General features: G+C 38.6%; 1 protein-coding gene across 1 annotated transcript; it reads right to left on the reverse strand.

The window, feature by feature from the left end:
* Positions 1 to 1,480: 1,480 nt before the first annotated feature.
* Positions 1,481 to 10,011, reverse strand: cd3e (CD3e molecule). Its single transcript, XM_023351705.1, has 11 exons — positions 9,859 to 10,011; positions 9,438 to 9,638; positions 9,221 to 9,364; positions 9,068 to 9,111; positions 7,914 to 7,958; positions 6,358 to 6,364; positions 5,681 to 5,755; positions 5,005 to 5,241; positions 4,776 to 4,919; positions 4,640 to 4,692; positions 1,481 to 2,402 (listed from the first exon to the last, which is right to left on the reverse strand). The coding sequence occupies exons 1-11, from the start codon at positions 9,920 to 9,922 to the stop codon at positions 2,325 to 2,327; spliced, it is 1,092 nt and encodes a 363-aa protein (XP_023207473.1). The 5' UTR covers positions 9,923 to 10,011; the 3' UTR covers positions 1,481 to 2,324.
* Between the last annotated feature and the right edge of the window lie 5,901 nt (positions 10,012 to 15,912).

The raw sequence follows: 15,912 nt of genomic DNA on the forward strand, positions 1-15,912 counted from the left end.
AACCAATAAAGATTCTTAATGGAGTGATGTTCAAATTGATGCTAACTGTATTTTTCAAACTTCTAAATGCTTTCCACCCTTGTCCAGTGTGTTTTAAAGTTGTTTACATTTTTAAGACACCCTGATCACAAAACAATTAGGGAAAAACTACTTGTGTATTTTAAACAGCTTTAAGACACATGGTTCAGTGCTAGAGCAGGCGCACCATATACATTAGGTTACAGTCCTTAACACAGCTTTCAACAGTTTGAATCCTGGCCCTGGGCTATTTATTGCATGTCTTCCCCTTCTTCCTGTTTAACTACTAATGAATAAAGGTTACTAGAGCCACAAAAATATTTTTATGAAAAAAGATAAATGGCATCTGATCAGAAAGCCTTGTTCAGGTTTTGGGTTTGCATTTAGAGAAATAAGGGAGATATAGAACACGTATTAATAGAAGAACAATAGTAAATGTTAATAAGTAGACTGTACTACTACAACAAGGACAGGAAACTGAAGAGAGGACTTTACCAACTAGCTGATTTCAGAAGAAGCTTCTGAAAACAATAAATGAACATCATTATAGGGTTAATTCAGTATTGTGGTAGGAGTAAACCAGAGTCTATGAGGAGGATAAAATAAAGCATGTTAGCTTCCAGCCTGGTAACAAATGTGTCTTTTTTCTTCATATTTAACCGGAAGTGAGAGACTGCTTCATACAGCTGGGCTGAGTAAACCAAACCCTAATCATCCCCCACACTCATACTGAACCAACTTCTACCTGAAAGCATGCACACACACACACCCGCACGCCCCCACCAGCACACACACACACACACACACACACACACACACACACACACACACACACACACTTTAATGATTCAGCGCACATATACTTTGAACACGAGAATCTACACTGGTGCACGGATGTTCTGTCACACAGGCAGATGAGCAGATGTAGGTCTGTGTGTGGGAGCGGTTTGACTTGACACCGTCTCACAGAAGAAACCATCATTTAGATTTCTACATTGTCACACAAAACACAGCAGATGTAAATGAAGATAACTGAGCAGTAAGAGGTGGAGTGTTTCCACAAAGCGATGCAACATGGTCTGCTTTACAATAAATGTGATCAATAAAAATCTACATTTCAGAGAACTATTGCGTCACATTTCATGCTTTCATTTCCATTTAGCATAACTGCTCTCTGTCACTGCTGGGAAGAACAAACAGAAAGCAGAAACATTATGTGACACAACCTTTCCATCCTATCTCTGATAATGTGAAATATACAGAGACTTGTTGAATGTTTCCATCACGTCTGTCTTACATGAGACATGAAGGGAGACAACGAAACACCAGTGGTGATTGTGTTCTTTAGGTGGTGTACTGCGGATATGACATGTGGATTTGAAACCGCCTCATGAATCACACAGTTTATCTGTTGAGCCATCACGGTATCATTTCTAACCGTACACAGAAAGAAAAATGAAAAGAGGTTTACCCATGTTTATTTCAGTTAGAGACACTTAATACAGAGAAAAATATAAAAACAAAAAGAAAAAAAGAGAATGAAAGAAAACAGCTGACAAAACTTGCTGCTTGTATAATATAAACATCAGTAAAAGCACAAATACAGTTAGAAAAAACAATAAAGCAAATAACTGAGTTTGATCATACAGGTGTGATATTTATTGAATCTAATAAAAAGTTTGAATATTCAAAGCATAATATGTATATATAGAGCAGCAAGATGCCCTTAATTGGTAAATCTGAAAGTTCTAATTAGTGGTAAAAATTAAACCAGTCCACCTTCGTTCTTTCTAAGGTTTACATATATAAACTTTCTGTTCTTTGCTAGTTTGAAACATATTCTAAATTTACCTTAAGCTGTTTTTTTCTTTGTAAATTTCCTTGAGACATGAGTTGTGCCATGTAAATAAACTGAATGCAAATGAAAAGAAAAAACCCCTATAAAAACCCCAGATGCATAAAAATAAAGATGTACTTTTTAAAATCATTACTATATAACATATTAACTTCATTTTTAACACATCTGCCATAAATTATTCTTTCACTTATGCTGTATAAGCTGTTTTAATAGACAAGTAGAACAAAATGGTTTGTGTCAACTGTCAACAATGTTTATTGCTTTTGTTTTAATGTTTTAAGGCTGCATACCATAAAATGACTTCAAGCTGACATAATGTACAAGAACTGCACCTTTCTACTTTTCAGTATGAAGCTACATCTTTATTAAATTTGGGATTTGCAATAAAGAAAAATTAAAATATGTGAGGATGTATGTAAGGAGTTTTATAATTGTAGAGAAGATGTCTCTATCCAGTCCTGTTCACCATACCACTGTTCACAACAGTAGAGTAGGTGTCCTGTGATCGAGTGTTAGGGTTGAGTGTCTGTAAAAAACAAACAGAAAACATTTTGTAACATGTTTAAATCACAGTGACTTTCAAATTAAATGTATTAATCTGACAGAGACGATGTGCAAAAAAAACAAACATTAATGAAAGATGCTAAAATGTGTGCTCTCAAATTATGGCAGAAAAATTCCCCCCAAAACTAGCCCCTTGTTCTGCGCTTTGCGAGAATTGAATCGAACGGAATAGCGCAGGAGGGCAATGGTACTGTGCACCAAATTTAGCTTAAAATAGCTTCTATCTATAATTCCTGAGCACACAAGTTAATAATATCTGGATAATAATATTTACATGCAAAAAGAGGCAGAAAGTATCACTAAAACAAAGGCTGGATAAATACCTAATAGTACGTTAAGCTACACAACAATCACACTCCACTCTGTCAATAACAACTGGGAAATCTCATACAGCAGACCATGCATAATGCAAGAACTGTCCTGAGGTTTGAAGAGACGAAAACAAATCAGAAAATGAAAAATCAGATGATTGAATTTGAGGCAAAATCTAAAACTCACATGAAGCCTTTTTAAAACAAAATTGAATCTTAGAAGTTGTCTTTAAAGTAATATAAAAATCTATTTCCGTCTCGTTCCCATAAAATCTGTTTCATGCCTCATCTCGTGAGTTGTAGGTATTGTTACAACCCAAGTAATTAATCTAAGAAAAGGCTTCCAAATACATTTTTGCAGTGTCATAATTCTGTGTATTTCAAAAGCGCCTTAAAACAAACTGTATTTTAAAGTATAAAAAAATGCATCAGTATGATTTTTAAACATAAATGTTGGCTCCAAAACTAGTTCTAACTATTCTTTGACAATGGTCTACATAAATGGGAGGGACAGACTTCTGCTTTCTAGTTATTGTGAAATACATTGCCACTGTTTTATTTACATCTCTGTGACACTAGACAGATCCATAGAGATAGTATTCTATCCCATATTGATGGAAGAGAAGCAGTAAATGTTTTGCAGACAGATAGTAATTGCTGAGTTTCTTCTGTACCACCAAGCAGCTGACCGTGTCAAATGCCCTGTGTGTGTCCAAAAACACACAACTACAACCTTTGTCCGGCTACGTCTTTACCTTTTCCTATTTCCGACTACATTGGAAAACAGTAACTTCTAGTAACATTGGTAGACTTGCTCCTAATCTTGGAACCTATTTATGTTTTAAATGTGAGTCATTTCTAAAATATGTAACATGAAGCCAAACTATTCATCTTAGCCATTTAACACTACATTTAACAGATAATCCAGTTGTAACGCTTTAAATCAAATAAACGTTTCTGACGTTAGAACTGAAGCCCATGGCGTATATAACATACACTTTAAATTAGATGGGTGAGCAAGAGATAAATCTTACAATGGTGGTTTGATTTGCTGATACTGGACTGTAAGATGGCCCAAGAGTATGTGGGACCCAAAACAGAACTGTGTTTGGGCCCCAAGCAGAGTTGAGAACAACACTCTCTCCAGCATTATTTATATTTCTTTTAAATTTGCCATTCTCAATTGCTTGCCCAGCTTACATTTAACACAACATTTTGTTTAGTGAGCTATTGAGCTTGAAATAAACTCCCTAAATCCAATGAGTTACGGTACTTGATATTATTAATCAAATAAACACTTGTATAAAGGCTGTAGTTAAAAGCCGTATGTAAATTCTGATTTAAGTAGGTTTGTTTGGTTGTCTTCATCTGTAACATTTTATAATATGTTGTCTTTGTCAGAAGTAAAGTACTCTTAAATAATGGTAACGCTGATTTATGCAGTTTGGCGTGCTTATACCTTTGTGTAAGATCCAAGTAAAGATTTGATTGGTTTGTCTGCCAAGAACATATAAATACTTTACATCGTCTTAAATACCAAAGAACATTCGTATATGCATTAATTTGGAAAGAAAAAAACTATTTTTCCTATTTTCTGTCCTTTGGATAAGGTAAACATTTCTCTCCTGAAGTGACCACCATGTTAGGGACTCTGTGGTGAACAAAATGTTATTTTCCTTTTGTCAAACTGATGACAACAAAGTTTCACAAGATTGAATCATCTTATTTGGGTCTGATTTTTTTAATTTAAGCATAATAAAAAAATCACTGCATATATGACTTAAAGTGAAGCGCAATGATAAAATTAGTGTAACGTAATAAGTAATTATTAAACAAAAAAATAAATAAATTGATCAGCCTGTCTTGAAAGGTTTTTGACAATACTTACCTCATAGTCAGCAGATGGACCATGTGGAGCCCGGTGCCCAGCTCTCGGAGTCGCTGGAGGACATAAAGAGATTCAACGCATCGATTTTTAAACTTTCTACTCCACTTCAATCAAGGGACATGCAGTACAGCCTTACGTTTAATAGAGGAGCTTGGTCCATCTGAGCTTTTCTTCTTGGAGCATCTGTAGATTATCATCATCACAACAGCGGTCCAAATCACATTCGCAACAATGATCCCCAGAAAGATCTTTGGATCCAGTTCAAAGCAGTTCTTACAGGCTGATGGGGAAACAACAACAATGGCACATGAGTTAGTCCTGTAATTAACACAGGTGGCAAAGAATGAAAATATGTTTTTACTTACCTTTTCCTTTGACATAGAAATAATAATTCACTGTTGATTCAGGTGGAGGTCCAGCTATCTCGTATTGACATCTGTATTGGACTTGGCGCTCATATGTGAATGTAAATTCCTTTGGTACATTTTTTGTAGATGTTGAAGTTTCTGGATTTTTTGATTTTTCCTTGTGCCAGGTTACACTACCAGTCAGAGGACAGGTTAGTGTGACTTCCTTGTTCCAGAATGTTGCTCCTCCTTTAACTAGTTGTACAGTTATAAAGTTACTTTTTTGCATGAGTTTTAGTTTATAACCTTATAATAAACCAAAGTTTTCATCCTCTTAGTACCTCTTAGTAACAGAAAGCTTTCACAGCTGATATAGGCTCTCATATAAATGTTTATGCATGTCAGATTTTTTCTCAGTTGCTTTAAAGCACACAATGATCATTTTATAGAACTGTACTCAAAAGTGTTTCAATCAACACATTATAATTGAAAAAAAAGTATTATCAGAATCTGTTGATAAATAGTAAGAAAGAACAAGGTTGTAAGCAGCCAAGGAACATTAACACAGGAAATGGAGTTGAAGCTAACAAATACCATGTTTAGAGACAATATCTGCTTTAGTCTTCAGTTGAAAGAGACTGAAATGCTCCAACTCTACAGTGTAAAGCAACATCAGGTAATGTGCCATATTTACCAGTTTCAGCCTTCACGGAAGTTGCAAACATGAAGATGACAGCGAACACAACCTGAACAGCCATCCTAAATAATCCTTATTGTCTGATTCTGAATGTTTTTTAGGTTTAGGTCAAATTTGTAAAACTCTCTAAAAGGATATGCTTTACATCAAACTGTCTTTTCAGAAAGCCAGAGCGATTCAAAATGGAGCTGATGGTTCTCTCCCTGACGCTGTCTCTAGTGAAGATCCACTCTCACACATACACACTCATGCACACAGGAAGTGTTTCATTTTTTTCAAGATGAATTCACAAACCATAAAACAAAGTCTACCTGCAGTACCTTGTGCAGAGAAAAACTCATGTTTTGTTGTTGTCCATTCACTGTAAAATAATTGCATTAAGTTTATTATATATGTCATAAACATATGAATGTAAGAGATCCCTTTATGTTAAAATCTTGTGTTGCTAAATATTCTTTTCCTGTTCTTAAGTGTGCTTTCTATTTATATAATTTGTTTGCTCCTTTGTCCCATTTGTTTGAGTCATCTGGTTGTTCTCTTGTTGCTACTCCTCAAAATCTCCTGTTTGGCCAGGAGATTTTTCAAAGTTAAAATATGTACATGTTTTTTTCATTTTATCAACCTCATTCTAGACAAGCACACTGTTAGGTACACATCTCACCCACTAAGCAAACCCTCTACCTAAAATGCAACAAAGAGATGCATTTTACCAAAGTTTTTTCTGGTTTTCTTTCATTTTTCTCCCTCTCCGGACAAAATATACTCCTATTGCCTTTGCAAAAAACAAAAATATAATGTATCAAATTGGCAATTAAGTATTTGGAAGAGTTTTGTGCAAGTTAGTGTACAAATGTAATCTCTGGATCCTCATAAAATATACAAATAAAGCTTATTGGTGTATCCTTTAGTACACGTCTGCCACCTAGTGGTTTAACTCAACAAAAATACTTCTGTCTTTCAATGTAAAACAAATAATCCTTTATTTCTAAGAGAGAAAAGCAGAATAACCAACTTCATATTGGAAAAAGGAAAAGTAGATAAAGACTGTAGTTCAGTAAATATGTGAATTTATTACTTTTACATAGATTACAAACAATAATATCGTGAAGCCATAAAAGGATATGTAAAAACCTACAGTCGTTACATGGCTATGAATTATAAAATATACTGAGTTGCAGTTCAAAGTCAAAATAAAAAGGAAAATAATATTTCAATCAAACAGTTTAAACATCATCCTTAATAAAAGAAAGTAGTTTTCTTTGAAGGACTCCTCTGTACCACGCTTACTATCTAAGTGGTTTTCTAGCTTTTGTTTCACAGCATTGAAAAGTAGAAGATGTCTGCAAAATGACTCCTCTATCTAGTCACTGATTTGTCTATCGCATCCCACTCAATCATTTTGGATAGATTCAGATCATCCTTCAGCTCACAGACTCCATCATTTATCAGGAATACATCTGATCATTTTCAACTAATATTTTTATTAGCTCTGAAATTAGCAGATTCCAAAAATTATCCTCGGAGTCTTACATCTTAATTCTTCATCTTTGGATAATTATTTTATTTGAATAATTTTATGTTTGGTCCTATTTTTTGAGTAACAAGTTTTACCAGATGTGCATTAAGGTGCTGTATTTTATTTATTTTTTTGTTGTTCAAAAGGATTATAGCGAACATCTTTTTAAAATTTCCATATTGCTTTTTTACATAAATAAATGTCTTATGCATATGGAATAACATTGGTGTTCATGAAAATATCAAAATAATCCAAGGCTGAGTGTGGAGCTCTTCATTATAAACATTTTTTAAGGGGCTTCTCAATAACTAATTATGTGTGTCATTATCCTGACACTATAAAATACTTTCTTACTCTCAATGAATGTTTTTTAGTTGAATAAAAACAAAATAAAACATACACATACTGAAAACTAAATACAGAAATACATATAATAAAATGCATATGCATGAACAAATTAGAAATTTGTACTTTCAGTCCTGCTTTTGAAATTCTAACATTTATTTGCTGCACAATCTTTGAACAGCTGCAATTTAACATTAAAACACAAAAATGATTACTAATCATTTTAAACTAATTTTACAATGTTCAGTTTTAATGAAGTTAAATTTAATATAAGGTCTGGTAATTCCTTACTATTTCATGCTATCATTTTATAAATGTTTGCCTTCTTCTGACCTTCCTGATGATGGACATCTACCCCGTCCTGTGCACCACAGTGGAGTAAGTTTCCGTTGATTGAGTGTTGGGGTTCAGTGACTGACGAGACATAATCCAAAATCAAACGTTTTAAAATGGATGTGTTACAATGTGCAAATAAGACAATAAATTACAGTAACATACATACAAACGACAAATAAATGATTAAAACGAAGTAATTAACTGTTCACAAATCACCCAATACATAAATATAAATGTGAATAAAACAAACAAATAAATTAATATCCTCAAGTAGGTCATCCAGTACACATAAATGACCCACTAAATAAAATAAAACAAAACATTTCACTACAAAATCCCCATGTATTAAGGGGTGTTAGTTGAAAGGTATATACTTCAATGCTTTCCAAATGTGTTTTTTTGACGAACAATGGATTCTCAGTAAATTTTCAAGTGTCGTAACTGATCACAATTATTTTCAAATAGAGGAAACACTCAGACCATACTAGAATTTTGAAATGTTAACAATAATAAATTACCGAAGGGTTTAAGGCATTATTAATGATGGCTTCTTACAAAAATAATATCTTTGTTATGCTCCAACTAAATATTATTTGTTTCATATATAATAGTTTAATTCAAAAAAGGTTGGTGTTAATAGAAATAATTGCTTCTCCATGTAAAATCTGAGCTTGGTGCTGACTCAGCTCATTTATCATACATTTTCCATTTTCTGAATAATCTTTCTTTCTGCTAAATGGAAGGATTTTACTAAATAGGCACACTTTGCATAATCCTATTTAAAAAAAACTATGCCTTAAAGCAAACGGTTAAGCTAAATAAACGTTTCTTTTGATTGTATATGTAACTTTAAATCACATCTACAGTAACTAAGAGAGTTAATAAAAATTCTCTCATCAAACACCAAACAACAAAGTATGTTTCTCACATCATGACTTCAGTAACACTGCTGTGATCTTGCATTAGTCTCACATAATATAATAACCCTTTTGATGCTGTGGGTGCATAAAGTGTGGGTGCAAAAGTGTATATATTTATATACACTTTTTGTACAAAAGAAGCTTTAGATTGGAGGATTTGATTAGACCACAACATATTACTATAATGATGCTTATTTTAGTTCAACAAGAAGAGAAAAATGCCAGACAAAACAGACTTTTTGTAATACTGTTCCTGACAATACCCACCTCATAGGCAGAAGATTGGTCCGCTTGAGGCCGGGTTCTACGTGCTTAAATAAATAAAGATAATAAATATTCATTAATTCCAAGGATTTTATGAGTATCCTTGAAATTGGCCAAGGGCCAGAAATTGGGATAAGATCTTAAGTTCATTCCTACTTCTTGGGGGTTGAAGCGGTGCATTTGGGTGTTTCCTCTTGGTGCAAGCGTAGATTATCCTCATCATCACCGCAGTCCCAATCACATCCACGAGAATCACCAGCAAGAACAGGAATCCATCCACCTCAAAGCAGTTTTCACAGGCTGGAGAAGAAAAGTGGTCCAGTTAGGTCTGTACGAGCGTAAAGACCTTAAAATTAAATCTGGTTTTACTCACCCTTCCCTTTTACGAAGAAGTAGTATTTTATCTTCTCCTCTTCATTATTGTCATATTCACAATAATATTGGGCCTGGCCTTTAAAGTGGAATTCATGAGTTTCACCAGGTTCTAAAGCATTTTTATTTTCCATGTTATTCTTCCATGTTCCGTTTTGTGGACAGGTCAGAGTAACTTTGTCTCTCCAGAATGAGACTCCTCCTTCAACCACAAACACAATTAATCAATAACTTTGTAATTATTTAAGCCCATAATGTTTACATTCATTTCTGTTAAAACTGCGATCGATCAAAGACGCTAAAGGGTTTGCATATGGTAATTTAGAGCTGAAATATGTATTTGTTCAACTACCAGACAAATAAATGAAATATTTCAACTTCACAGTAAAAATACAGTTGTTGCAGGACTAGTGGGTGCTTACCTTTTTGAGATTCCACTGTGGCTAAAAACATGAAAAGGACGACGAACATGACCTGAACACCCATTCTGCGTGTTTCTTTATCCGTCTGGAGTTTGGATCAAATCTGTGAAGTCTGAATTAAACTCAGCAGTCTGGTTAATGACAGACTGAGACTCTCTCTCTCTCTCTGTGCTCTCTCACTTGTACGCACTAATAAATTCACAAAAGACACACACATTTAGCTCTACAGGAAGTGTGTCGTTTTTCAAGAGGATTTCACTGTTCATTGAAGTCAAACTGAAGTGAAGCTTGTAGAAAGAAACATTCTGATTCCTGACTTGTTCCAGATCAAAAAATCTGGAGAATAAGCAGAAATAAAAAAGTAACAGATTTAGGCAAATAATACAGTGGAACTCCTAGATGAGAATTATGTGATCAAATAGGCAATTTGAATATGAAAACAAGTTTTCCCAGAAAAAATCAAGACCCTATCCACCACAATTAGAAAGTAATGCTAAGAATTATCTACAGCAACTGTGCTAGACGTATTGTATCATGATGACATTTTAATGAAAGAGTAAATAAAAAAGTAAGAGAGCAAGATTTCTGTGGGGCACCTTCCTGTTTAGTATGACGAAGACAACTGGTGGATTGGATTATTAGAAGAGTTTATTTTATTTTATCTCTCATTTTGACTTAAGAGAGAACATTATTTGGTGTCTTTTACCTTCAGGAATTATGTTCTGGGTCCTTAAACCAACACAACATCAAATTTTATGGTTGAAGGTAATAATTTCAGCAGCATTGGCACCCTTTATATTACTCCACTGCGATCTATTGGGTCACTGTCTCCAGTGCTAGTCTCGACACTTTATATGTTCATAGTGTCCAAACATTAATGTTGCCCAACTGAATACTATTCTGCTTATTTATATAGCACTTCAAAATTATTGTCATATCAAAGAACTGTACAAGAAAAAAAAACAGGTCAATTTTATTTATAAAGAAATTATATGATTATAAAGAAAAATACAATAATTTCATACCAATTTGACTGATCAGATTTAATGACCCAGTCCAGTCTAATATAATTTATAATGACAATTTGGTCAGCTGTGTCAGGATCTGTGTTTTCTGTGTTCATTTAGAGTTTTTTGTGTCCTTGCGTCTCTTCGTTGTCCTGTCCTCCCCTTGATTGTTCCCAGGTGTGTCTCGTCTCTGTGATTACCCTCCTGTGTATTTAACTCCACCTGTGTTCCTTGTTCCTCGTCGGGTCCTCGTCTATGTTTCGTCAGTGTTTCCTTGTGCCTGCTCCTTGTTGCTGGACTTATTTATAATTAAATTCATCATCATATTCATCTTACCTGGGTCTACAGCGTCTGCCTCACCAACCCGCACCACACCACATGACAGTAGGACCCGACCAGGAAGTACGGTGAGGCACGCGTTTTCTCATCATGGACCCAGAAGACATAAAGGAGCTAACAGATACCATCGGCGAGTATGAGGAGGCAATGGCCAAGCCATACGCTGCCGGCCGACGCCTCGGTTTCGCCATCCGCTTGGGAATGCTGCTGGATTACTGGGTTCCTCGCTTCCCGCACCCGGGGTTGGTGGAGTTGCAGAGGGAGGCAGAGTGGGAGCGTATGGCGGCTCTAGCCGTCATGGCTGGCGAACCTCTGCCTCCCAAGCCGCAAAGTTTCTCCGCCAGCCCAGATCCCGCTCCAGTTCCGGGACCAGCACCTCCAGCCGGCGCACCCGAGGCCGTTTCTGCCGGCGTTCCAGCCGGCGCACCCGAGGCCGTTTCTGCCGGCGTTCCAGCCGCCGCACCCGAGGCCGAATCAGCTGGCGTTCCAGCCTGCGCACCCGAGGCCGAATCAGCCGGCGTACCAGCCGGCGCACCCGAGGCCGTTTCTGCCGGCGTTCCAGCCGGCGCACCCGAGGCCGTTTCTGCCGGCGTTCCAGCCGGCGCACCCGAGGCCGAATCAGCCGGCGTTCCAGCCGGCGCACCCGAGGCCGAATCAGCCGGCGTTCCAGCCGGCGCACCCGAGACTGAGACTCCCTGTGTTCCTACCGAGACTCCCTGTGTTCCTTCCGAGACCCCCAGCGTTCCTTCCGAGACTCCCTGCATTCCGACTCAGACTCTCTGCGTTCCTCCCGAGACCGAGACCCCCAGCGTTCCTCCCGAGACCGAGACCCCCAGCGTTCCTCCCGAGACCGAGACCCCCAGCGTTCCTCCCGAGACCCCTTGTGCTCCGACCGAGACCCCTTGTGCTCCGACCGAGACCCCTTGTGCTCCGACCGAGACCCCCTGTGCTCCGACCGAGACCCCCTGTGTTCCACCCGAGACCCTGACCTCCAGCGTTCCACCCGAGACCCTGACCTCCAGCGTTCCACCCGAGACCCTGACCTCCAGCGTTCCACCCGAGACCCTGACCTTCTGCGTTCCACCCGAGACCCTGACCCCCAGTGTTCCACCCGAGACCCTGACCCCCTGTGCTCCACCAGAGACCCTGCCTCGGGGGGCTCGTCGTCGCCGTCTGTGGGCGGCCCCCGGGACTCATCGCCACCTCCAGCGCCGCGGACGGCCGCCGGACGGCCTCCGTGGTTCCCGCCTCCAGCGCCGCGGACGGCCGCCGGACCGCCTCCGTGGTTCCCGCCTCCAGCGCCGCGGACGGCCGCCGGACCGCCTCCGTGGTTCCCGCCTCCAGCGCCGCGGACGGCCGCCGGACCGCCTCCGTGGTTCCCGCCTCCGTGGTTCCCGCCTCCAGCGCCGCGGACGGCCGCCGGACCGCCTCCGTGGTTCCCGCCTCCAGCGCCGCGGACGGCCGCCGGACCGCCTCCGTGGTTCCCGCCTCCAGCGCCGCGGACGGCCGCCGGACCGCCTCCGTGGTTCCCGCCGCCGCGGACGACCGCCGGACCACTTCCGTGGTTCCCGCCTCCTTTGCCTCCGCCCACCCTGTGGGTAGTTTTTTGTTGTTTTTGGACTCTTGGCCCTCCCTGTGTTTCCGCCCACGATGGTGGGTAGTTTTTTGTTTTTCTGGACTCTGGCCCCCCCGTCCAGCGCCCCTCCGCCCACCCTTGTTGTGTTTTGGTTTTTTCTGGACTCTGGCCCCCCATCCGGCGCCCCTCCGCCCACCCTTGTTGTGGTTTTTTTTTTTTGGGCGTCTGGTAGCCGCCCTTGAGGGGGGGGGTACTGTCAGGATCTGTGTTTTCTGTGTTCATTTAGAGTTTTTTGTGTCCTTGCGTCTCTTCGTTGTCCTGTCCTCCCCTTGATTGTTCCCAGGTGTGTCTCGTCTCTGTGATTACCCTCCTGTGTATTTAACTCCACCTGTGTTCCTTGTTCCTCGTCGGGTCCTCGTCTATGTTTCGTCAGTGTTTCCTTGTGCCTGCTCCTTGTTGCTGGACTTATTTATAATTAAATTCATCATCATATTCATCTTACCTGGGTCTACAGCGTCTGCCTCACCAACCCGCACCACACCACATGACAAGCTGGAGTCTATTAGAAGAAGGTAACACTGAGGGGACTTTGCAGCGATCTACTATAATGAGCAAGCGTGTGGTGACAGTAGAAACAACCGGCTCCATTTTAACAGCACAGAGTTTTATTGTCTGAGACGCTATTAGCTGTGTTTGGGTGATGCTGTTAATCCTACGAACAAATCAAAGTCAGGGTTTCAAGAGGTGTTTCAGCTCCGGCTATGAAAATTTATGTCTGGAACCTTCATATGCTGTTCATTTTTTGAGTAAAAAAATATTCACTGTATTTATATTCAAAGATTGCATTAAATAGTTTATTTATAATAATATTTAGTATTTTCTTATTGAAGGATTTTGGAAAAAGAAGCTTTGTGTGATTTAAGAGAAAAGCTCTTCTGTTTTGTTGCATGCTGTTAGGTTCACAATGAAAGAACAATGTATTTCTGTGCAATATACATTACATATAAGGAGTCATTGGTGATTTATAGTATTCATAACTGTCAAAATAGAGAGAATATTCTGGGTTTAATGTCAATTATTTTACCAGTGAATGATGCATCGATAAGCTCCTGTATACGACAGCTGACAGAGGGTCACAGATAACTGGCATCAGTGTTCTTCCCACATGCAAAGAAATAGAAAAGCTAATGGTTTAGCAAATGTGTCTATCAGAGTTTAGTAGGTTCTACTTTCTGTGTCTCATTTTTTTGTGTGTTTTGGGTCTGATATCATTTACTGTAAATTTCTCCCTGGTTAGTGAGCGTAGTCTTTGTCTCATTTTGTTTATCACTTTGGGTTTTGATAACAATCATTTTGGTTTTGTCTTTAATAGCTCTTGTCACATTTCCTGTTTCTGCTCTCTGGTCTGTTTCCGTTCTCTTTGCTTTCTGCCCTCACACACAGCCTGCGAATAATTACAAAAGCTTTCATGCATCTTGACATTTACTTTCGCAGCGAATTTTATTTTTAGGCTTTCGGTTGCTCCTTTGTCTGTGCTGCCTTGTGTATTCTTCTTTATGTGTAGCAGATACTTTCTTGCTGCTACACCTCTATTGTATTATGTTCAGCTGTTGTATCCTCCTCCTTGAAGATTACTTTATAACTCCCATTACTTTCCTTCCCAAGAAAAGCTATAAAAAACATTTGCTATTAATTTTTGATTGCCAAAATTGCAATATGTGTTATATTGCTGGGTATTAAACAGGTAAAACCCCAATTTAATCAGGCAATAGTACAAATGCACTAATTTACACTTTGACATAATGTTTTTTTTATCATAACTAAAAAGAAATAAGTATAATTGACTATTTATGTTACAGTGAAATACATTTTGTTATGTAAATTTGACTATTTTCTATTAAAGGTGCTGTAAATGGACTTGTGTAACATTTGTGATATAGACCTATGTTATGGTTGACAGCCTAACCCAGTATGCATGGGGTCACACCTGTAATCCAACCCTGTTGTCCACATTTGACCAGGAAGCAGCTGACAAAATAACCCACAAAGTCAGTTTTTAATCTTGCAGATTTTAGACATAAGCTTTCCGATCATTTTTAAGAGTTCATGTAGAATTTAGTAACCGCTGTATGCTGGAGGTTACTGTTCAGTTAGAAGACAACTTTTTTCTAAGCTTTAACTCCCTGGTTGATGTCTTTGGATATTGCTTCATAATGTTCTTTCTTCATGGTGCCATCTATTCTAGGAAGTGCACCAGTTCCTCTGGCAGCAAAACAAAATGAGGCTGCCACCTCCATACTTCACAGCTGGCATGGTCTTCCCAGGTTTACAAGTGTTCCCCTTTTCGATTCAAATGTGATGATGGTTTTTATGGCTTTCTTGTGTTTTTTTTGAAATAATGGCTTTCAGCCCATGTCTGTTGAAGGCACATTTTTCTGTGAAAAATGACCCTTCAAGGCAGCATCTTTGTTCTGGGGTCTATTGGTACATTTTGGACCAATAAGCATTCATCTGTGGGACATATAACCAGTCTCCTTCTTGAGTGGTATGACTGTTGGACAGTCCTATCATTTCTATACTTGGATATAATTGTTTTAACAGATGAATGCAGCACCTTCAAATGTCTGAAAATTGTTTCTAGTGACTTTTTTCACTTTCCAATCATGTCAAACAAGGAAACATTGTGTTCCTGTCATTTCTCTTCTATTAGTGGACTTCTTCTTTTGCTGTTTTCTTGTATATATTTTTTTATTTTCATTGTATTTCTTTCAGTTTGGTCATCAGTGTGTTTTGGAATTGTTTTGCACTTATCTTATTCTAGTTTATTCCTTCTCTTAGTTTAGTTTCTCTTGGATTAATTTTGTTAGATTTGGTAATTATTTATCTTATTATTTAGGTTCTCCCCTTTCTAGTTTCATCTTTGTTTTACCCTAGTCACTTTGCCATTTACTCTTCTTCTTCTTCTCCCCTTTCCCAGCTGCTAATCATTTTCTCATCTAGTCTCATTTGCTACCTTCCCAGCTGCAGTCAGTTTCTCTCTGACTGTATATCTACCTCCTGGACTCATTGCTTGCCACTGGTTCCTTCCCTTTGCTGTGGGTGCGTCATGCCACTGTTGCTCAGTGTTTCCCA

This window comes from Xiphophorus maculatus, chromosome 18 (genome assembly GCF_002775205.1).
Source record: "Xiphophorus maculatus strain JP 163 A chromosome 18, X_maculatus-5.0-male, whole genome shotgun sequence".
NCBI lineage: Eukaryota > Metazoa > Chordata > Actinopteri > Cyprinodontiformes > Poeciliidae > Xiphophorus > Xiphophorus maculatus.